This window comes from Pseudorca crassidens, chromosome 8 (assembly GCF_039906515.1).
Source record: "Pseudorca crassidens isolate mPseCra1 chromosome 8, mPseCra1.hap1, whole genome shotgun sequence".
NCBI lineage: Eukaryota > Metazoa > Chordata > Mammalia > Artiodactyla > Delphinidae > Pseudorca > Pseudorca crassidens.
This window is the reverse complement of record NC_090303.1, coordinates 101832078-101854650: the sequence shown is the minus strand read 5'-3', so window position 1 is coordinate 101854650 and position 22573 is coordinate 101832078. Positions and strand designations below refer to the sequence as shown.

The window sequence follows — 22573 nt, the reverse complement described above, 5'->3', positions numbered from 1 at the left end:
TATACTACAATTCTCTTTTCTCCTTCGGCTGCAGAAATTTTATTTTGTATTTTACTCTAATTTTAATGGATTCATAGGTTTATTACAATCAATTTTTTATTACTTTCTAGAGCAGCTAAGGTATAAACATGGGCCCAGAATATACTAATCACGTGGCAATTACTTTGTGCTGCCAGATTGACCTTTTAAAAGCTCAATCAAGTTACCCTGGCCATCTGTAATATTTGGGCACAGGTTTTTCCCATCTCTTTCCAGCAACAGATTTTATAGAGTACTTTGCCAAATACATGGGTATAATGACATTATAAACTGGTTCTTTTTTCTTTACATTGTATATATTATTTCAAAGAACACAAGCTCCATGAAGGGAGGGATGTTTACCTGCCCCATTGTCAGCTGCATCCCAGCACCTAGAAGGACACCTGGCCTGAGATGACCATTCAGTTGTTGATTAAATGAGCATAATAGATGAGTCAAGTCGTTTTCTGCTGTAAAAAACTAGTTTATATTTTCTCCAGCAGAAGCTATGATTTAGTGATTCTATCCTAAGCCTCCTCCTTTTTACTCCTTTCAATGTATTCCTTCCCTCATTTTCTCATTCTCTTCGTTTTGTGAATTAAATATATTTTTCACTTTTCTAGCTGCCTTCACCAGGGTGAATGCAACAGCCATCCCTCTAACCTGATAGAAGTACTTTAGACACCTGGGAGTGTGTCCACACAGGATGGATATTGAACCTAGTTACCTCTTCCCCAATCCCAGCTAAACAGTTTTCTTGAGTCATGTCGAACACAGATTATCAACAAGGCACACAAGCCAAGAAGTGTCAGGAGAGCTGAAGGCCAGAGCCATAGGAGGGAACACACGTGAAAAAGGCAAAACCAGAAGTAGGGAAGAGGGAATGTCTCCAGTTAACTGAAGGGCCAACAGAAACAAACAGGGAGGCTGGCCTGGAGAGCTGGACCAGGACACCCAGGCAAGTGACTGGACATCAGAAACTCAGGAACCCAACCAAGCAATGTGTCAAGGCCAGAATCTACACTGGCAGCAAGAAAGGAGCTCAATACAGTTGAATGGACCAACCAAGGCTCTCTGAGAATGTCTTTCTGGGGAGGTCACCAGCCCAGGTCACCTATCTGGAGTAGGAATTGAGTTGACCAAGAGTTGAGCAGTCCTTACGGTCTACCAGGACGAAGTGAGCTTGGCAAATAACTGGAGATAACACACTTTATCTCAATCGATTTTATGACAGCCTTAAGGGTGTGACAGCATGCATTTCTAATGCTTAAGGTCTTGCCACCCCAGAAATTTAGTGGCAGAAAAGGCACTTCTGTTGTAGACCATTCTGGTTGTACTTCTTACTGTAGTTCACATAATTTCATGATGTTCCAAACATGTTCTCTTCTCCATGTTGAAGGACTAGGGGAATTTTTAACGCTTTATTCATGAAAATGATTGGTTTTCCTTTCATGAGGCTCTCTTAAGAGGTCTCCAGTTCCGGGAAGACAGTATCCAAATACCACTGAAATGACTTGCAACCCAATCGTTTCCTTAATTCAACACGCTCACTAATATCTCCATAGGCAAGATATTTCAGATTAGGTCTTCGTAAAAATACCTGCTCCTAAATGGAAAGAGAGAGTCATTAAACCAGACAAATTTTTGGTAATCAAATCATGATATCTAACATAGCAGTATGTATTTTCATCTGAACTAAAACAAAACAAAACAACAACAGAAAACCTTCCCTCTGTATGGGGAGGGCAGAGACACACATAGGAGCTGGGACTCACTCACCCCACATATATTCACCGGATGTGCTGTGACAGACCACGATGAAAGTAGCGTAGAGGGACTCAGCAAGTCTAAGTCCTGCTTCTCAAGAGTTCTAGAATCATAGCCGCCTATTGTAGTGTTTCCCCTTTCTCCTACTCTCTCAATGATACTCAAGGACAAAAGCCCTCACTCCCCAATCACTATCAACACCTCCATGGTTTCAGAAATGGGGGTTGGTGACGGCTAAGGGCAAATTGACTCTGGAGGAAGACAACCTGGCTTCAATTTCTGGCTCTGCTATTTATTAGCTATGTGACCTTGGCTGCCACCCTCATGAGACTGTGGTGAGGACTGAACACTTTCATACGTGCAAAGCTCTTAGGAGACTAAGGCTGGCACAGAGTAGGTGTCATGTCAGTGTCGGCCATTATTATCACCACACCTGGTTAGTCTTTTCTGCGTTCTTGATTTAAGGAAGCACCAAGTATGAGTGTCTAATGGACTCAAGCTCTGCCATGTTAAAAGAGGTATTCTAAGTAGACCAAAGCCTCCTTGAAAGCAGAACCTTTGTATTTTCATCTGTGTATTCCCAGTGCCTGGTATATAGCATAGTAATATTGTTGAATGAGAGGAGCTTGCTTACCCAAATTAGCATAGTATGGGCATGCCATGTTGGATTCTCCCCAGGGATCTTTAGGTCTTTGCCATCATGTCTTGCCACTCCTAGTTCCCCAGGGGGGATTGGTGCAGAGAATGGGCCTGAGGGAGGGTGTCCTCGTTTTGGAGTGAAGGCAGAGAAGACCTTAGCCAACATCTCCCTGTCCAAAGCCTGTTTTGCCCAATGACATTCACTCAACTTCCCAACATGCTGTGTCATACAATCCATTGATTTTATGCCAAACATTACATGCTTTTTATATTAGATGGAACTTTTGGTAACTATATCCCCCATGAAATTCAGTAAACTACTCAGTCCTAACTGTGTTCAAGTCAACCATTTAAATGTGACCTCTGGTCACAGAAAAAAAAAAAAAGCTTAAAATCTCTCATAACTAAAGAAATGCAATTTTAAACAATGAGATATCATTTTTAACCTATCAGATTAGAAGAAATACAAAGTTTAATTAAAACTAGGGGTGGAATAGTTGAGGACCATTTGGACATTATTCATCAAGATTTAAGATGCACTAACTCATGGTCCACAAGTTCATGTCTTCAGATTTATTCAAGATATAGCTGCACAAATGTGCAAAGAGATACATGTAAAGGATGTTCATTTTGGCACTGTTAAGGAGTAACAAAAAGCCAAGATGATCAGAATGTTTATCTCTGGGGGCTATTTCTGAATGGAATCAATTTTAAGAGATCCATTCAAAGGAAATATTTAAAAGGACGACATGTTTATCTGCTCTGATTTTAAAAGACTTTGAAAGTATGTTTTTAAATTATACTAATAAATGGAAAAATTACAACAAAATATTGCTGCTCAAATCGAGTTAGGTAAAAGAAAAGGATATATACTCGTGTGTATGTGCATGTTAACAGGAAACTATAGACAGTAATTTAGTGGTGGCTTCTGAGGGGTGAAACTACGGGCTTAGAAAGTTTACTTTTCACTTCATGCTTTTCAATACTGTAAGACAAAAATGTGTATGCGTTACCTTTTTAAAAATATTTTTTTTAAAAATCAGGAAATATAATAAACATACCAAAAAAAGCACATAGAATATAAATGTGCACCTTAGTGAATTGTTGAAAAATCAACCCCAGAAACCCTAAGTCAAGAAATAGAACATAATCAGCATCTCAGAGGCCCTTGCCTTTCCTTTCCTGATCATAATCCTTTCTCTTAGTTTTTTTTCTTTTGTTTTTTTTTTTTTTTGCGGTACGCGGGCCTCTCACTGTTGTGGCCTCTCCCGTTGATGGAGCACAGGCTCCGGACGCGCAGGCTCCGCGGCCATGGCTCACGGGCCCAGCCGCTCTGCGGCATGTGGGATCTTCCTGGACCGGGGCACAAACCCATGTCCACTGCATCGGCAGGCGGACTCTCAACCACTAGCGCCACCAGGGAAGCCCCTTTCTCTTAGTTTGAAGTGCTATCCTGATTATGTATTCATTTCTTTGCTTTTCTTTCTAGTATCGATATCTAATTATCCACACATAGATTACACGGTTTGATTTTTACCTGTTTTTAACTTTATAGAAATGGAAAAATACAGTATATATTCTATTGTGTTTGGCTGCTTTTGTCCACCATTATATCTTTAGGATTTACCTATACTGTTGTATGTATATTTAAAGTTGATTAATTTTCATTGCTATATAGAATTATATCATTAAACATATCATATTTATTCATTCCACCCCTGATGAATATTTGGGTTGTATTCAGTTTTGGCTAACACAAACAATGCTGTTTATAAACATTCTTGTTCATGTGTTCTGGTGCACAAAAGCATGCTTTCTGTAGTGTATATACAGGATGGAATTGCTGGATCATGGGATATTCATGTCTTTTATTACTTGATATTGCCAAACTGTTTTCCAAAGTGAGTTTGTAACAATTAACACTCCCACCCAGTGTCTGAGACTTCCTGTGCTTACCAACACATGGTCCTATCAGACTTTAAAAATGTTTTGCCATGTATGTAGAAATATGTAGAAATATCTCATTGAGGTTTTAATTCATATTGCCCTGATTACTCAACAAATTGAGTATTATTACAATTTAAAATAATAAAGAAATATTAGATCAAGACCAGGACATATAATATCACAGAGAGATTCTTACATATTTCTACCCATGTATCTGAAAGGAGGTCTTGTTGTTACTGTCCAAATTTGTTTGAACTTTCAAATTAAAATGAAGCTGCATCTATATGTTCTCTGTATGTGCATTCTAAAGGTCCCGGCAAGGGGCTTAAACCATGGGGAGATGCACAAATGAAGGGGCCTGGCTTTGATGTAAAAATCTTTGACTGTTGGGCTTCCCTGGTGGCGCAGTGGTTGAGAGTCCGCCTGCCGATGCAGGGGACACGGGTTCGTGCCCCAGTCCGGGAGGCCGGAGCCTGTGCTCTGCAACGGGAGAGGCCACAGCATTGAGAGGCCCGCGTACTGCAAAAAAAAAAAAATCTTTGACTGTTAGAGAAAAAAGGAGCAGAGGTTCTTGTGTGGTCCCCAGACCAGCTGCAGCCGCATCACTTGGGAGGTTGGTAGTGGAGGAAGAGAATCCAAAATTCGCCCATGGGAATGGGGGCAGAGAGAGGTATTTGCCGCAGATGGGCAATCTTTGGGGGAGGAAAACAGATCTAGGGGGAAAAAAAAGCCTTCTCGTGTTGGTTGATTTACTTCTGAGAAACTTGAGTTTCCTTAGAGATTTTAAAAACAAAAAAAAAGAGTAAGGTGCAAGTGCAGCAGCTTAAAATGAACAAATTAAGAATAGCATCTGAAAATGGGTGGGTGAACAGCTGAAGGGTTGCCCTAATTTAAGGAAAAGTACAAAAATTGGTATCTAGAAAGCAGCAGAAGGCTTCTTTGGAGCCAGTCCCTCTCTGTACTCTCACTCATCTTTCCAAACCAGGGACACATCCTTCACCTTGTATTCATCTAGCCAAACGTGCACCAGTCTGAGATTATTATACGCCAAGGCTTTTGCAATTCCAGTGTGGTTTGCAACGTGTTGCTTATCAATATGTCCTACTCGAGAGCAGGGGAGTATAAAGAGTTGGCCTCCACACATCCAGATCTAGACATAAGAAAAATAGAAAACATATTAATGATTAATGAGTGTTTGCTAGTAATAGGCAACTGCTGAACTAAAACAAAAATAACAATAGCTAACATTTATTAAGTTTCTTATTTCATTTGATCCTCGCAACAACCCTGTCGTGTAGGTACTGTGATCATCCCTATTTTACAGATGAAGAAACTAACACATACATTGGTTAAGTAGCTTGCCCAGTGATATAGTGGCAGAGCACAAGGTTCAAACTCAGGAAATCTGGCCCTAGAGTCAGTGCGCTGAATACCAAGTGATCCTGCCTCGCTTATACATGACCAGTTCTGATACTGATTATGTATGAAGACTGACAAGATATTTTATCTTAGGATATTCTCAAACAATATTCTGAGAGTAACATTTTCTGAGGTGATTAAGTATTGCTGGATATAAGCAAGTAATAAGAGAAATAGCAATCATGGCTGAATTCAGTTATTCATCTTTTTTGTACTTAAAACACTTTAAAACACTTATTTTTAATAACTTTTTATTACACAAAAGCAAAATATGACCATTGAAAAACTAAGAAATGTAGAAAAGCACACAGAAAAAGGTAAAAATAACTTTTTGTTTTAACACTTTGTCAGTCAATATTAATCCAAGTATGTATGTGTACCTACATAGATACACAACATTAAGATAACCTGCTTTTCTTCATTTGATATTATGTGAAGTTACTTTAAAAGTCTTGTATTGAAAAAAAAAAAGTCTTGTATTGTTGGACATTTTGGTAGTCTTTGATTTTTATTATTATAGATAATACCACAAAAAATGTGCTTGTAACACAAATCTTATGTATAGTACACTTGCATGACTCTTCTCTTTACTTTAATTCAGTGATTCTTGCATGGTCTCCAGACCAGCAGCATCAGCATCACTAAGGAACTTAGAAATGCAAATCCTTGGGCCCACCCAGACCTACAGAACTAGGAAGTCTGGGTCTGGGGGCACAGTAACCTGTATTTTAACCAGCTCTTTAGGTGATTCTGATGCACACTAAAGTTTGAGAACCACTGTTCTAATTGATCAAGGTAATATATCCCAGTTTTATAGATATTTTCTTAGGTGGATTCACCTAATCATTTAGGGAACAGTAGTAGGAGAATAAGACTCATTGAAAACAATACTCAGAAGTATTATGGTGAAATATATCACTCAGATAGTCAGAAAGGATTATGTTAAAGAAAATGGAAAAGCAGAACTTCTGACATAACATGAGACCTACTGACTGGTGCAGCCAACCTCTAGAGTTCTTTAGAAATACCCAGAAACATCCCCACAGAATGTCTAGAAAAATATCCATTGAATTCCTTCTCTAAAATGGATGGCTCAGTAGAAAAACCCTGAGACCAAAAGTCCAAAGAATTAGGTTCTTTTATCATCTCTGCCACATGCTTATGATCAGACGTATCCTCTCTGACTCTCATTTTCATCTGGAATTGAGAACTAAATAGTTGCTCATTTAAGCTACCACTTGGGGGTGCTTTGTTATGCAGCAAAAGCTAACTGATACTAGCCACCTATAATGTCTTATTTTCTTTTTTTAAAGTGAGAACTTAAAGAAATTTGGAAAATCATTAATATCTGTTTAATAATTAGAATGGATACAGAAGTATCTATTATTATTGGTACATTCTTACATGTTTGAAATGTTTCTGTATTAAAAAAAGAAATCTGGCTATGAGTATAGAATAGAAAACAAAAGTCAAGTAACCAAAGTGATAAAGGAGGAATATAAGTAAAAAATGTATTTAAAAACTTTCTCAAAAATCAAATTGAGGGAAGCTATTGCAATGTAGCCCAGTGTTCATAGGACCCACAAAGTTGTTCTTTTCTTCTTGATTCATTCTCAAAGGGAAACATGATCCATCTGGACGTGCCTTTTGCTCTGTTCTTTAGGTGATGGTCAGCTTTCTTTCTCAGATATACTGCTGGAAGTAGTCTGTCCAGCTCCCAGTTTCTATTATTATTATTATTATTGGAGGAGGAAGAGGACGACAAGAAGGCAGAGTATCCCATTAAGAGTTAATATAGTGTAGTGGTACACAGCACAAACTCTAGGGCCACTCAGTGTGGTTCAAATCCCCTAAGAGCTGTGTGATCTGGGGCAAGTTACTGAAGTTACTCAACCTATTTGTGTCTCAGTTTCCTCACCTGTAAAATGAGAATAATAACAGTACCTGCGTCATGGGATTGTTATGAGCATTAGAAAATCTGATACTTGTAGAGTGCTTAGAGTTCGTGTTTTGTAAATGAGAGTGTATCTCTGTTGTAGTGAAGTGTGGTAGACTGCAAGTGTGGTCACAAATGCTTTTCATTCTTACATGCATACTTAATTGCAATGTAACTGTACTTCATTCCATCAGGACGTGAGGTTTATTTCTCCATCTCTTGAATCTGGTCTTGGCCGCATGATCTGCATTGGTCAACAGGACATTAACAAACGTGATGCGAACGAATGCCTGAAAAGTGTTTGTAGCGCTTTGGGACTTGCCTTCTCTTGCTGCTCTTGGGAGCCTTGTGACCACTTCACTGTGAATGAGCCTCTCTAGCCTGCCTGACAATGAGAGACATATGACCTGGTCATTGCCACTGTTCCACCTATTCTTGGGCCAATGTCCACATATGTAAAGGAGGCCATCCCCTATGAGCCAGCACCAGCTGAGCCTCCTGATGAGCAGAGATGTGTAAGCAATACCAGTAGAAACCAGCCATCCTGGCTAGGACCAAAATAACCACTTTAGCAATACAATGAATTTTGAGGACTTACAACTGATTGTTGTTTTAAGCCACTGTATTTTGGGACAGTTTGTTATACAGCAAAAGCTAACTGATACATGAGGGAACATATTTCTCTTAACCAGTTTTACTCATTAAGTAAATAGGACCTCCATCCACTGAGTTGCTCATTCCAGAAACTTGGTGTGATAGATGGAAATACTGTTCAGCAATATTATCTCACTCTCCATCCCTCACTAAGGGGTGGAGTATATTTCTCTGACACACTGACTTTGGGCTTGTCCATTTGACATGCTTTGACCCGTGGAATGTGAGCAGACACGATGCCTGTGGAGGCTTTAAATACGCTGTGTGGTTTGGCTTGACTTTTGCATTCTTGCTTATCAACATGGGAAGAATATGCCCAGAGTTGCTACTAGAATGATGAGCAGAGCTGACCAAACTCAGAGCCCAGAGCCCAGCCCTGCCAGTGTAAATTCCGAGGCAGAGCCATGCTGGCCAACACAGAGACACAGGAAAGAAAAAAGCAGAGGCTTCTTGCTCTAAGCCAACCAGTTTTGAGCTCGTTTGTAGCAAGCATCATCGTGGCATTAGCTGACTGATCATTGGGTTGTCCATGACACCCCTTTCTCTCGATAACCACGTAGCTGGTCAGTCTCTGGGTTCTGTCCATTCTACTTGTAAATATGCCCGGAATCTGTCCAGTTCTTTCTGTTGCCGTTGCTACTGCTCTGGTTCCATCCATTGTCACCCTTTGTCCAGGTTATTGTAAGAACCTCCTGGTCTGCCTGCTTATCCTCCACTATGAAAGCCTCCACAGCCACTGTCACTGCCCTGCTTAAAACATACCAGTGGCATTTCATTGCACGTAAGACACATCTAAATCCTTACAGGGTCCTGCAGAGTCCTGCCCCTGCCTCCCTCTCCAGCTTCATCTTGCTGTTCTCTCCTCACTCATTCTGGTCCAGCCTCACTGGCCTTCTCCACTGACACATATGGGTTGGAAGGCTGTCCGCTTTCCAAGTCAGTGGGCAGAAACTGGGGCACTACTGAGTCTCTTCTTACTCTTTGTCTGTAATCTGCATTTGTGAGGGGAAGCAGGGGTGCATCATGCGACAAAGCCAGGGTACGAGTTTCTCAGTCAGTCTTGCTGGCCTCACAGTTATGGGGGTGTCTCCCAGATTCAGGCTGACTATTCATTTTAATTTCTAGTGGGATCTCATCTTTTCCAGTCTCAATACATATCTTAGTAGAAAGTTAGGAGAGGTTGCTGCCCAGATACCATTTTAAATTAGAACTCTGGGAGAGCTGTAGCATAAAAGGAGAGGAACGAACATTGACTGGGAGCACTTTAGGTGGCAGAAGCTGTGTTAGATGCCTTATGCCCATAGCTGCGGTGAATGTACACGGTACCACTGCAAGGTGTCTATTATTCTGATCGTTTACACGTGGGGCCTTTTAGACTCCTGAGTGGTTCAACTACTCAGCAAATATTTCTCAACCACTTTTTACATAGTCAAAGTACCAGGTGCTGAGAACGCATGTTGAACAAGTCAGATCTTTCCCTGCCCTCGTGGAGCTTACAGCTGGTGGGAACACACAACTGGCAGGGCCCAGCACAGAATAAAAATGGGGTCTCAGGTTCAAAAAGTATTCAAAGTGTCAAGATGGCAACAGCAGAGCCTTAAGCCAAGTGTGGGGTTCTTCTAAACATGGTACCATGTGCCACCACCCAGGCTGCCTGTCTACACAGCCTGCCCTGCACACACAGACAGGAGACAACTGTGACACAGCACAATAAGTGCTGTCATGGGGGAAGCATGCATAGGAGGGGAATGGATCCCAGACTTGGGTGTGTGTGTCTATGTGCGGGGGGCAGGTAAGGAAGATAAGGTCAAGAAAGTCTTCCCGAAGAAATTACATCAAAGCTGTAGCTATGGATTACGGCGGTGGGGAAAGAGGAAAGTGAACAGAGGCAGGTGATGATTTAGAGGTAGAACTGCCCAGATAAGGTGAGGTCAACGTGGGGCAGGAGAGGGAGTGTGGAGTCCAGGGAGGCTCTCCATGGGGGACGTGTGTGCAGATAACTGGTGGGGTGGGGGAGAGGTAGCATGTCATCCACTCATAGAGGGAACATGGGAGGAGGAATTTGGGTTTAGCATACCTGTGGGACACCCCTGCCATGGTAACTTGTAGGCGATAGACCACACGAGCTTATGACTCAGGAGAAGGAACTGGGAAGGAGCGAGAATTAGTGTCATCAGCATCCGTTAATCATGGGAATGTGATGTGGATGAGGTTATGGAGAAGGTGGAGAGAACAGAGAAAGAGGGGCTTGGGGAAACCCCTTAGGGGTGGAAATTCCGTGCAGATGGGCCAAGAAAAGTAACCCAGGGAGGCAGTGGGGAGCCACGGTCCGAGCAGGGGGCTGGGTGCTGAGCAACTTGCCGAATCCTCTACTGTGTCAACACAGGACAATTGCCTTCAGCCTTTCTCTACTGCAGGCGTGTGGTTTGCTCTCAAATCCCAGCATCCAAGGGATGCAGCAACCTTGGGCCGAATCCGAGCTGGCACCCGTGTCTAAGAGGCTCAGTCTGGAGGGTGAGGTAGGGCAGGGCCCCGGTTCCTGCAGGAGTGTATCTTGCCCCTTGGGGGACACCAGGATGGAACCCTGGGGCAGTGTGGCCAGACACAGCGCAGGTTGTCTGCTCTCTCAGGGAAACAGAAATGCTAATCTGGAGCCTGGTTACGAGGCCTATTCCGAGGTTGGGAGTGAAGCTGCAGCTCCGTGGGCACCCAGCGAGTCATCATGTTCCACGAGCAATGGCAACACTGAGCTCAGGTCAACTAAAACAAATTCAGGGCATTGGAGGCTTCCAATATATGGCCAGCCTTAGAGAGAAGTGACTTAGAAACAGGGTAAACCCGAGCTGGGGGGCGGGGGGGGGCTTAAGATCTGAAGTTGAGTAGATCATACAAGGCAGGAAGCCATAGGTTTGGAGCACACTACTTATGATTGCTGTGAGTTTGGGCAAGTCACACTACCTCTCTGTGCCTCGGTTTCCCCGTTATAAACAGGAGATGATGCTGGTACCTACCTCACAGGTTTATTATGAGGATTAAATGAGTTAACATCTGTAATATTTCAGAGCAGTGCATGTCACACATAATAAGAACTTGAAAATGAAATACATTTTTATCCTTTACATCTCAACTTAAATGCCATTTCTGCCGAGGCAGACACACACCTCCCCTAAGACAAGGCTAGGTTCACCTTTTATATGATCTCACAGTATTCTGTATTTCCCCTTCATTGCATTTATCAGAAATAAAACTAAATAACTACTCATCTCACTCTACCCCAGATATTGATAGAATGGAAGCTTTATGTCATTCGAAACCACTTTTGCTTTGAGTGCTACTGTGTTTTAGCACCCAACACGGTGCTTGGCATGTGACAGGTTCTCAATAAATACTGCTGAAGGAGTGAATGAATGAATGAATGAGGATTGTGTCTTCTGAATGTCCAGCATGTGGCACAGCCTGATGCAGGAGGTGCTCCTTAAACGATGGCTGTGTTGAACACTGAACTTAACTAGAACACTCAAGAGAGCCCTAAACTGAAACGAGATTTGGGTCTGACCACCACACAGGTGTTAGTCACAGCCATGGGAGTTGATGTAGGTATATTATGAAAAGTATTAACAAGGGGACAGCACAGACGCTGGCCGAAGAGAACAGAGGAGCCGCCACAGGTCCTGGTGGCCCTGCCCTGCCGGGTGCTACCACTTTTGTTTCTGGGCCATGGGAAGGCTGAGATGCGGAGAAGGGAGGCGTGATGGGCGGCAGGTGGGAGGTATTTGGCTGGCTCAGAGTAGAGGTTCTTTCCCATCAGATAAGGAAAGAGTGCACTAAGTTAACAACAAGCATGGCTTCACAGGTGCAGAGCGGCTACATTCAGCCCTGAGCCCTGAAGAGCACGTGGGGTAAGAAGAGAGGGTTGACAAGGGAAGCAGTCTTGGGAGCACCCATGTTTAAGAGACACACAGGAGAAATTCCTGTAAAGGAGATTGAGAACAGCTGAGCGATACAAGGTTTTTTTTTTTTTTTTTTTTTTTTTTTTTTCCCTTGGATTTTGCCCTAAAACCCAAGAAAACTTCTGGAAAAGACTGGTGTACCATGTCAAATGCTACAGTAACCTCAAGCACACGGAAGACCAAAAGCCATCCATTAGGGACACGAATATGAAACTGATGACAGTGCCGTAAATGATGTCAGAGGAAGGATGCTGAGGGCCTCCAGGATCCGATTTACTGGAACGAAGAGTGAGAAATGAAGTAGATGCAGGTGTAGCTGATCTTCCCTTAGGAAAAACCAGGTTACTTGGGTAGAGAGGGCTGCTGGTGTCAAGAGAGTGCCTAGCTATTTATTAATTTACATGTTTGTTTATGAAAAGAGAGAGCCAAGCATACTTAAAACGTATGAAGGGGCCATTTGGAATCAAGTAACTGAAAATATTGAAGCAAAGATAATGAGTGCACTTGAGTAATAAGTTTGCTGTTATTTGCTGTCTGGAGGGAAGGTAAAGCCAAGATAAGGAACACACTCACTTTTTTTTTTTTTTTTTACTGTATGATATCACTTGTAATGTGGAATCTAAACAATAATACAAATGAATGTATATGCAAAACAGAAACAGATTCACAGACAGAAAACAAACCTATGGTTACCAAAGGAGAGAAGGAGTGGGGGAGGGACAGATTAGGAGTGTGCGACTAACATATGCGAACTATTATACTATATATAAAATAGATAAGCAACAAGGATTTACTGTATAGCACAAGGAATTATATCAAATACCTTGTAGTAACCTATAACGGAATATAATCTGAAAAAGAAAAACTGAATCACTATGCTCTACACCCCAAACTAATACAATATTGTCAATCAACTATACTTCAATTAAAAAAAAAATTTTTTTTAATGGTGGAATTTTGAATCCCCAAGATTTTGTTTCTTTGATTAGAAGTCAGTATTTTTCTGAAATATTTATTGTTCATTAGTATTTCCTTTAAAAGTCTTAAAATTCATTTATGTATATAATGCAACACCATTCAAAACCTTAGGGATTGATTTTGAAATTGCTGAAGTGATTGAGAAGAACAAATTACACTTAGAAAATTCTGAAAATGAAGAGGAACAAGGGACTCACTCTACCAATTAATAGACTTTATCGTAAAGCTACAGAAAATATCAGTGCACGTGATTGGCTCAATAACTAGCAAATGGATCAGTTGAACACAGAAAGACCTAAGTATATATGATTATTTAATTTGTTAAATGTGTCATGCCCGTTTCTTTCTCTTCATAATTGTCACTTGATTAACAACTTGAAAAAAATGCAGAACTTTAACTCCTATCATGCACCAAAGTCTAAATGTAGTAGAGAATTAAATATAAATAATGATGTCATAAAACTATCAGAAAAAAATTATATAAAAAATGATTGGATTTGAGAATTATAAAAGTTAAAAAGCAAACTTAAAGCAAATATTTTACTTGTTTAAAAGCTTTTAGTATTTAGCCTTTTACCATTATATAATATCTATTTTCTGTTTATTGCTTTTAATCTTAAACGCCAATTTTATGTTAATATTGTCACTTCAGCGTTTCTGGTTTTGTTTATTCACCTAGTATTTTCTTTTTTTAAATTTTATTTAATTTTTAAATTTTTAAATTTAATTTTATTTATTTTTTTATACAGCAGGTACCTATTAGTCATCCATTTCATACACATCCGTGTATACATGTCAATCCCAATCCCCCAATTCATCCCACCCCCACCCCCACCCCCCGCGGCTTTCCCCCCTTGGTGTCCACACGTTTGTTCTCTACACCTGTGTCTCAACTTCTGCCCTGCAAACCGGTTCATCTGTACCATTTTTCTAGGTTCCACATACATGCGTTAATATACGATATTTGTTTTTCTCTTTCTGACTTATTTCACTCTCTATGACAGTCTCTAGATCCATCCACGTCTCAACAAATGACCCAATTTCGTTCCTTTTTATGGCTGAGTAATATTCCATTGTATATATGTACCACATCTTCTTTATCCACTCGTCTGTTGATGGGCATTTAGGTTGCTTCCATGACCTGGCTATTGTAAATAGTGCTGCAATGAACATTGGGGTGCATGTGTCTTTTTGAATTGTGGTTTTCTCTGGGTATATGCCCAGTAGTGAGATTACTGGATCATATGGTAATTTTTGTTTTTTAAGGAACCTCCATACTGTTTTCCAGAGTGACTGTATCAATTTACATTCCCACCAACAGTGCATGAGGGTTCCCTTTTCTCCACACCCTCTCCAGCATTTGTTGTTTGTAGATTTTCTGATGATGCCCATTCTAACTGGTGTGAGGTGATACCTCATTGTAGTTTTGATTTGCATTTCTCTAATAATTAGTGATGTTGAGCAGCTTTTCATGTGCCTCTTGGCCATCTGTATGTCTTCTTTGGAGAAATGTCTATTAGGTCTTCTGCATATTTTTGGATTGGGTTGTTTGTTTCTTTAATATTGACCTGCATGAGCTGTTTATATATTCTGGATATTAATCCTTTGTCCGTTGATTTATTTGCAAATATTTTCTCCCATTGTGAGGGTTGCCTTTTGGTCTTGTTTGTAGTTTCCTTTGCTGTGCAAAAGCTTTTAAGTTTCATTAGGTCTCATTTGTTTATTTTTGTTTTTATTTCCATTACTCTAGGAGGTGGATCAAAAAAGATCTTGCTGTGATTTATGTCAAAGAGTATTCTTCCTATGTTTTCCTCTAAGAGTTTTATAGTGTCTGGTCTTAGATTTAGGTCTCGAATCATTTTGAGTTTATTTTTGTGTATGGTGTTACGGAGTGTTCTAATTTAATTCTTTTACATGTAGCTGTCCAGTTTTCCCAGCACCACTTATTGAAGAGGCTGTCTTTTCTCCATTGTATATCCTTGCCTCCTTTGTCATAGATTAGTTGACCATAGGTGCGTGGGTTTATCTCTGGGCTTTCTATCTTGTTCCATTGATCTATGTTTCTGTTTTTGTGCCAGTACCATATTGTCTTGATTACTGTAGCCTTGTAGTATAGTCTGAAGTTAGGGAGTCTGATTCCTACAGCTCCGTTTTTTTCCCTCAAGACTGCTTTGGCTATTTGGGGTCTTTTGTGTCTCCATACAAATTTTAAGATTTTTTGTTCTAGTTCCGTAAAAAATGCCATTGGTAATTTGATAGGGATTGCATTGAATCTATAGATTGCTTTGGGTAGTATAGTCATTTTCACAATATTGATTCTTCCAATCCAAGAACATGGTATATCTCTCCATCTATTTGTATCATCTTTAATTTCTTTCATCAGTGTCTTATAGTTTTTTGCATACAGGTCTTTGGTCTTCCTAGATAGGTTTATTCCTAGGTATTTATTTTTGTTGCAATGGTGAATGGGAGTGTTTCCTTAATTTCTCTTTCAGATTTTTCATCATTAGTGTATAGGAATGCAAGAGATTTCTGTGCATTAATTTTGTATCCTGCAACTTTAGCAAATTCATTGATTAGCTCTTGTAGTTTTCTGGTGGCATTTTTAGGATTCTCTATGTATAGTATCATGTCATCTGCAAACAGTGACAGTTTTACTTCTTCTTTTCCAACTTGTATTCCTTTTATTTCTTTTTCTTCTCTGATTGCTGTCGCTGGGACTTCCAAAACTATGTTGAATAACAGTGGTAAGCGTGGACATCCTTGTCTTGTTCCTGATCTTAGAGGGAATGCTTTCAGTTTTTCACCATTGAGAATGATGTTTGCTGTGGGTTTGTCATATATGGCCTTTATTATGTTGAGGTAGGTTCCCTCTATGCCCACTTTCTGGAGAGTTTTTATCATAAATGGGTGTTGAATTTTGTCAAAAGCTTTTTCTACATCTATTGAGATGATCATATTCTTCAATTTGTTAATATGGTGTATCACATTGATTGATTTGTGTGTATTGAAGAATCCTTGCATCCTTGGAATAAATCCCACTTGATCATGGTGTATGATCCTTTTAATGTATTGTTGAATTGTGTTTGCTAGTATTTTGTTGAGGATTTTTTTTTTTTTTGCGGTATGTGGGCCTCTCACTGTTGTGGCCTCTCCCGTTGTGGGCACAGGCTCCGGACGCGCAGGCTCAGCGGCCATGGCTCACAGGCCCAGCCGCTCCGTGGCATGTGGGATCTTCCCGGACTGTGGCACGAACCCGTGTCCCCTGCATCAGCAGGTGGACTCTCAACCACTGCACCACCAGGGAAGCCCTTGTTGAGGATTTTTGAATCTATATTCATCAGTGATATTGGTCTGTAATTTTCTTTTTTTGTAGTATCTTTGTCTGGTTTTGGTATCAGGGTGATGGTGGCCTCCATAGAATGAGTTTGGGAGTGTTCCTTCCTCTGCAATTTTTTGGAAGAGTTTGAGAAGGATGGGTGTTAGCTCTTCTGTAAATGTTTGATGGAATTCACCTGTGAAGCCATCCAGTCCTGGACTTTTGTTTGTTGGAAGATTTTTAATCACGGTTTCAATTTCATTACTTGTGATTGGTCTGTTCATATTTTCTGTTTCTTCCTGGTTCAGTCTTGGAAGGTTATGCATTTCTAAGAATTTTTCCATTTCTTCCAGGTTGTCCATTTTATTGGCATAGAGTTCCTTGTAGTAGTCTCTTAGGATGCTTTGTATTTCTGCAGTGTCTGTTGTAACTTCTCCTTTTTCATTTCTAATTTTATTGATTTGAATCCTCTCCCTCTTTTTCTTGATGAGTCTGGCTAATGGTTTATCAATTTTGTTTATCTTCTCAAAGAATCAGCTTTTAGTTTTATTGATCTTTGCTATCATTTTCTTTGTTTCTATTTCATTTATTTCTGCTCTGATCTTTATGATTTCTTTCCTTCTGCTAACTTTGGGTTTTGTTTGTTCTTCTTTCTCTAGTTCCTTTAGGTGTAAGGTTAGATTGTTTATTTGAGATTTTTCTTGTTTCTTGAGGTAGGCTTGTATAGTTATAAACTTCCCTCTTAGAACTGCTTTTGCTGCATCCTATAGGCTCTGGATCATCGTGTTTTCATTGTCATTTGTCTCTAGGTATTTTTTGATTTCCTCTTTGATTTCTTCAGTGATCTCTTGGTTATTTAGTAACGTATTGTTTAGCCTCCATGTGTTTGCGTTTTTTACATTTTTTTCCCTGTCATTGATTTCTACTCTCATAGTACTGTGGTCAGAAAAGATGCTTGATATGATTTCAATTTTCTTAAATTTACTGAGGCTTGATTTGTGACCCAAGATGTGATCTATCCTGGAGAATGTTCCATGCACACTTGAGAAGAGAGTGTAATCTGCTGTTTTTGGATGGAATGTCCTATAAATATCAATTAAATCTATCTTTTCTATTGTGTCATTTAAAGCTTCTGTCTCCTTATTTATTTTCATTTTGGATGATCTGTCCATTGCTGTAAGTGAGGTGTTAAAGTCCCCCACTATTATTGTGTTACTGTCGATTTCCTCTTTTATAGCTGTTAGCAGTTGCCTTATGTATTGAGGTGCTCCTATGTTGGGTGCATATATATTTATACTTGTTATATCTTCTTCTTGGATTGATCCCTTGATCATTATGTGGTGTCCTTCCTTGTCTCTTTTAACATTCTTTATATTAAAGTCTATTTTATCTGATATGAGTATTGCTCTCCAGCTTTCTTTTGATTCCCATTTGCATGGAATATCTTTTTCCATCCCCTCACTTTCAGTCTGTATGTGTCCCTAGATCTGAAGCGGGTCTCTTGTAGACAGCATATGTATGGGTCTTGTTTTTGTATCCATTCAGCAAGCCCGTGTCTTTTGGTTGGAGCATTTAATCCATTCACGTTTAAGGTAATTATAGATATGTATGCTCCTTTGACCATTTTCTTAATTGTTTTGGGTTTGTTTTTGTAGGTCCTTTCTTTCTCTTGTGTTTCCCACTTAGAGAAGTTCCTTTAGCATTTGTTGTAGAGCTGGTTTGGTGGTGCTGAATTCTCTTAGCTTTTGCTTGTCTGTAAAGCTTTTGATTTCTCCATCAAATCTGAATGAGACCCTTGCCAGATAGAGTAATCTTGGTTGTAGGTTCTTCCCTTTCATCACTTTAAGTATATCACGCCCCTCCCTTCTGGCTTGTAGAGTTTCTGCTGAGAAATCAGCTGTTAACCTTATGGGAGTTCCCTTGTATGTTATTTGTTGTTTTTCCCTTGCTGCTTTCAATAATTTTTCTTTGTCTTTAATTTTTACCTATTTGATTACTATGTGTCTCGGTGTGTTTCTCCTTGGGTTTATCCTGTATGGGACTCGCTGCGCCTCCTGGACTTGGGTGGCTATTTCCTCTCCCATTTTAGGGAAGTTTTCGACTATAATCTCTTCAAATATTTTCTCTGGTCCTTTCTCTCTCTCTTCTCCTTCTGGGACCCCTATAATGTGAATGTTATTGCGTTTAATGTTGTCCCAGAGGTCTCATAGGCTGTCTTCATTTCTTTTCATTCTTTTTTCTTTATTCTGTTCTGCAGCAGTGAATTCCACCATTCTGTCTTTCAGGTCACGTATCTGTTCTTCTGCCTCAGTTATTCTGCTATTGATTTCTTCTAGTGTAGTTTTCATTTCAGTTATTGTATTGTTCATCTCCGTTTGTTTGTTCTTTAATTCTTCTAGGTCTTTGTTAAACATTTCTTGCATCTTCTTGATCTTTGCCTCCATTGTTTTTCCAAGGTCCCGGATCATCTTCACTATAATTATTCTGAATTCTTTTTCTGGAAGGTTGCCTATCTCCACTTCATTTAGTTGTTTTTCTGGGGTTTTATCTTGTTCCTTCATCTGGTACATAGCCCTCTGCCTTTTCATCTTGTCTGTCTTTCTGTGAATGTGGTTTTTGTTCCACAGGCTGCAGGATTGTAGTTCTTCTTGCTTCTGCTGTCTGCCCTCTGGTGGATGAGGCTATCTAAGAGGCTTGTGTACGTTTCTACACTCACTTTTTAAATATGTATCATTCACAAAATCGATTCTATTCTCAGACACAAGAATGTGCTTATTAAATTACGAGGTCCTGAAAGGGGGACTATTTCATATGCTTCATTCTCAGAGAGCAATGCAATAAAATGAGAAATAATCAACCGATCAATAAAAAGCACCAGAGGCATGGCTGTTACAAAAATAATGCCTGGGACGGCAGGGTATGGAGGAGTGCGGTGAGTCCCAGCTGACCGCGGGCTGCAGCGATGTGCGCCCGGGCGATGATCACAGCTGCGGCGCCCCCTCATGCGGCGCCCCCTCATGGGCCCCCAAGGATGCCTGGATGGGCACACACTCTAAGTATTTAGAAATGATGGAATTAGATATAGGAGATGCCACCCAAGTTTATATAGCATATTGGTTTACCTGGACCTCATGGAGAGTAAAAGTTGGCACATGAAGTAAACTGTGTGGGATTATCAGATCTCCAGCTCACCTGCCTTCTTGGTACTGAGAAGGACAAGGGTTACAGACAGTGGTGCCTACACCCGTCAGTGCTTCCCTCAGCCATAACAGGATAAGGGAGATCTTGAAGGCATCTCGAAAATTGCAAGGTGATCCAGATTTGCCGATGTCTTTTACTTCCACCATAGTGGAGTCTGACTCCACAATAGTCTGTTACAAACCTACTGATGGATTTATGCTGCCAGATCCTCAGAATATTTCCCTTAGAAGATGACACCTATACTTCCCGATGCTTGCTTTATTCACACAAGATTGGATTGAGACCCCTCAGCCTGATTCATCTTTTATCTCAGACCTAGTCAGGGTTGACTTAGCTGGGCCCATTCCATAAGTTTTCTTTTCAAGAATAAAACTTTCCCAGATAGAGGAATTAATTTTATTGAAAAATACAGGCTAGTTGCTCTAGAACTTTCTCATCTGGAGACAGTTTAATTATAGTTGTATACAAGTTTATGCCTAGGGTGTGCTCAGAAGGGTAGAACATTGCTGAGGCTGCTACCTCTTTCCATTACTCAACCCTCTCAGTGCCATTTGGTCGCTACAGCTAGCCTGGAGTGGCATTTCATGCACACTTTGACACCCGGAGAGTTTCCTTTGTCTGCTTTTTCATCCCCAATAGAAAGTATTCTTTCAACTGCTTTTTTTCATGTTGCAATTACTGTTACTTCCCTCTTTGGTTGACTTTAAATCAAAACTAAAAATATCCTTCTCCAGAGTGTAAAATTCAATGTCTAGATTAATAGGGACCAGAGAATTGCTACCTACATGAGTACTGGGTCTTTTTTTCCATTCTTATTACCACCACCTGTACTGTATCATAGCTAGAATATTATAAGGGAGATAGTAGGGGACAGTGTTAATCTTAAAAACATCTTTCTTAAGTAGACCCAGGTTTTCCACCTTTGTTAATACCTCCCAATTAAGTTGCCTAAAGTATAAACAATTATATGGAAAAGATATTTCAAGTGACATTTTGGGGAATATAATAGTCCAAATTATAAATGACTTAAAAGTTTAAGGCAAGGCTGAGCAAAATTTTTCTGGAAAGGGCCAGAAAGGAAATATTTTAGGCTTTTCAGGTCATATAGGCTTTCTCACAACTTCTCAGCTCTGCTGTTTGTAGGACAAAAATAACCATAGACAGCATCTAAATGAATGGATATGGCTGTATTCCAATAAAACTTATTTGCAAATGCAGGGCCATAGTTTGCCAACCACTGGTCTGGGGAAATAGTCAATAAACATATATAGCTAATGAATGGTGTGTTATGTATCCATTAAAAATTAATAATGAATATACTGAAAAACATGAGAAAATATTTAGTAACAAAAAGCAAGATACAAAAGTGTATGAATGCATACGATTATGGCTATAAATAACACACCAAGTATATAATAAAAAGATGACAAAATAAATTACTAACTGGTTAAAACAGGATGGCAGGGCAGGAAATGCATGACTTTGTCTTTCTTCAATATTTTAGTTTTTCTCTATTTGTATTATAATAAAAATGTTTTTATAATAAAAATAAATTTTATAATAAAAATGTTTTATTTTTATAATAAAATGTTTTTATAATAAAAGTGTTTTAAAATAAATAAATTTTAAAATAAAAAAATGTTTTAAAATAAATAAATAAATAAATAAAAATAATGCCTGGATCAGAAGGGAACAAATGAGTAGGGGAAAAAAAGCAATGAAAATAACAAACTTACAGGATACTGCCAAATAGGGACTTGAAGGAAAAATATATTGCTCTAGATATTCCTATATTCAAAGTAAGGTATCTGAAGCATTATGAGAGAAGACTGTGCTTAAACTAACTTTAAAAAAATGTAGAAAGTAGCCAGCCAAAAGAAGGAAGAGGGAGATAAAATCCAAAGCAGAAAAAAATTGGAAAAACACAAAAAGCAAATCTGGTGAACATCTTAATACATGCTAAGAGAAACGCAGTTCAAAGTATAATCGCTGCAGATGATTTCAGAGAGTATAAAGAGCAGTTAGCAAAATTAAAGTGGAACAATAATGGCTGCCACTTAGCAGCGCCGATAAACTCTTATCTTTACAACAACCCTGTAATAGAGAGAATTTTTTTCTTCATTTTACTTGTAAGGAAACCAAAGCTCAGAGAGAATAGGAATTTAGCCATAAATGAAGCTGTTTTCTCTACACCCAGTTGTCTCTGTTGGAAAAAGAGACAAAGCAGAGAAAAGGGAGAAAAGGATGTGAAGGGCAATGATGGCGAGCTCACAGCCCAGACTTTTATGCACAGTTCAAAATGATCATTATAAAAATCTATTAGAATTCAGTCAAATACAAAAAATTACCTATGATTAACATATGATAAACGTTTGAATAGCTTAGTATTTTCTTCAGACTCTCCAGGAATATCTACTTTGTACCTTATTCTCCACCCCCATTACTTCATTAAATTTCTTTTTTTTTTGGCCACACCATGCGGCTTGCGGGATCTTAGTTCCCCTAGCAGGGACTGAACCCGGGCCCTCAGCTGTGAAAGCAGGGAGTCCTAACCACTGGATCACCAGGGAATTCCCACATTAAATCTTTATAAAATTCTGAGAATGGCATTTTTACTTATTCCTGTTTAACAGATGAGGAAACCGAGAACTAGAAAAATGAATGACCTGCCAAGGATCATATAGCAAGTGAGTGGTAGGGCTGAGCCTCACCCTAAGGTCTAGTGTTTCAATATCATAGGATTTT

At 39.6% G+C, this 22573-nt stretch overlaps 1 protein-coding gene and 1 pseudogene across 2 annotated transcripts in view; one reads left to right on the top strand and one right to left on the bottom strand.

Annotated features, from left to right (window-relative positions):
* Positions 1–1227: 1227 nt before the first annotated feature.
* The window catches only part of GALNTL5 (polypeptide N-acetylgalactosaminyltransferase like 5), a 125655-nt gene continuing 104309 nt past the window's right edge, over positions 1228–22573 (bottom strand). For both annotated transcript variants that reach the window (XM_067747504.1, XM_067747505.1), the window contains 2 exons: positions 5372–5521; positions 1228–1624 (listed from right to left, as the gene is read on the bottom strand). In XM_067747504.1, coding sequence (XP_067603605.1) covers positions 1481–1624; positions 5372–5521 — 294 coding nt within the window. In that variant the 3' untranslated portion in view covers positions 1228–1480. The remainder of the gene's footprint in view (positions 1625–5371; positions 5522–22573) is intronic.
* Positions 19547–20123, top strand: LOC137228679 (tRNA-splicing endonuclease subunit Sen15-like; annotated as a pseudogene).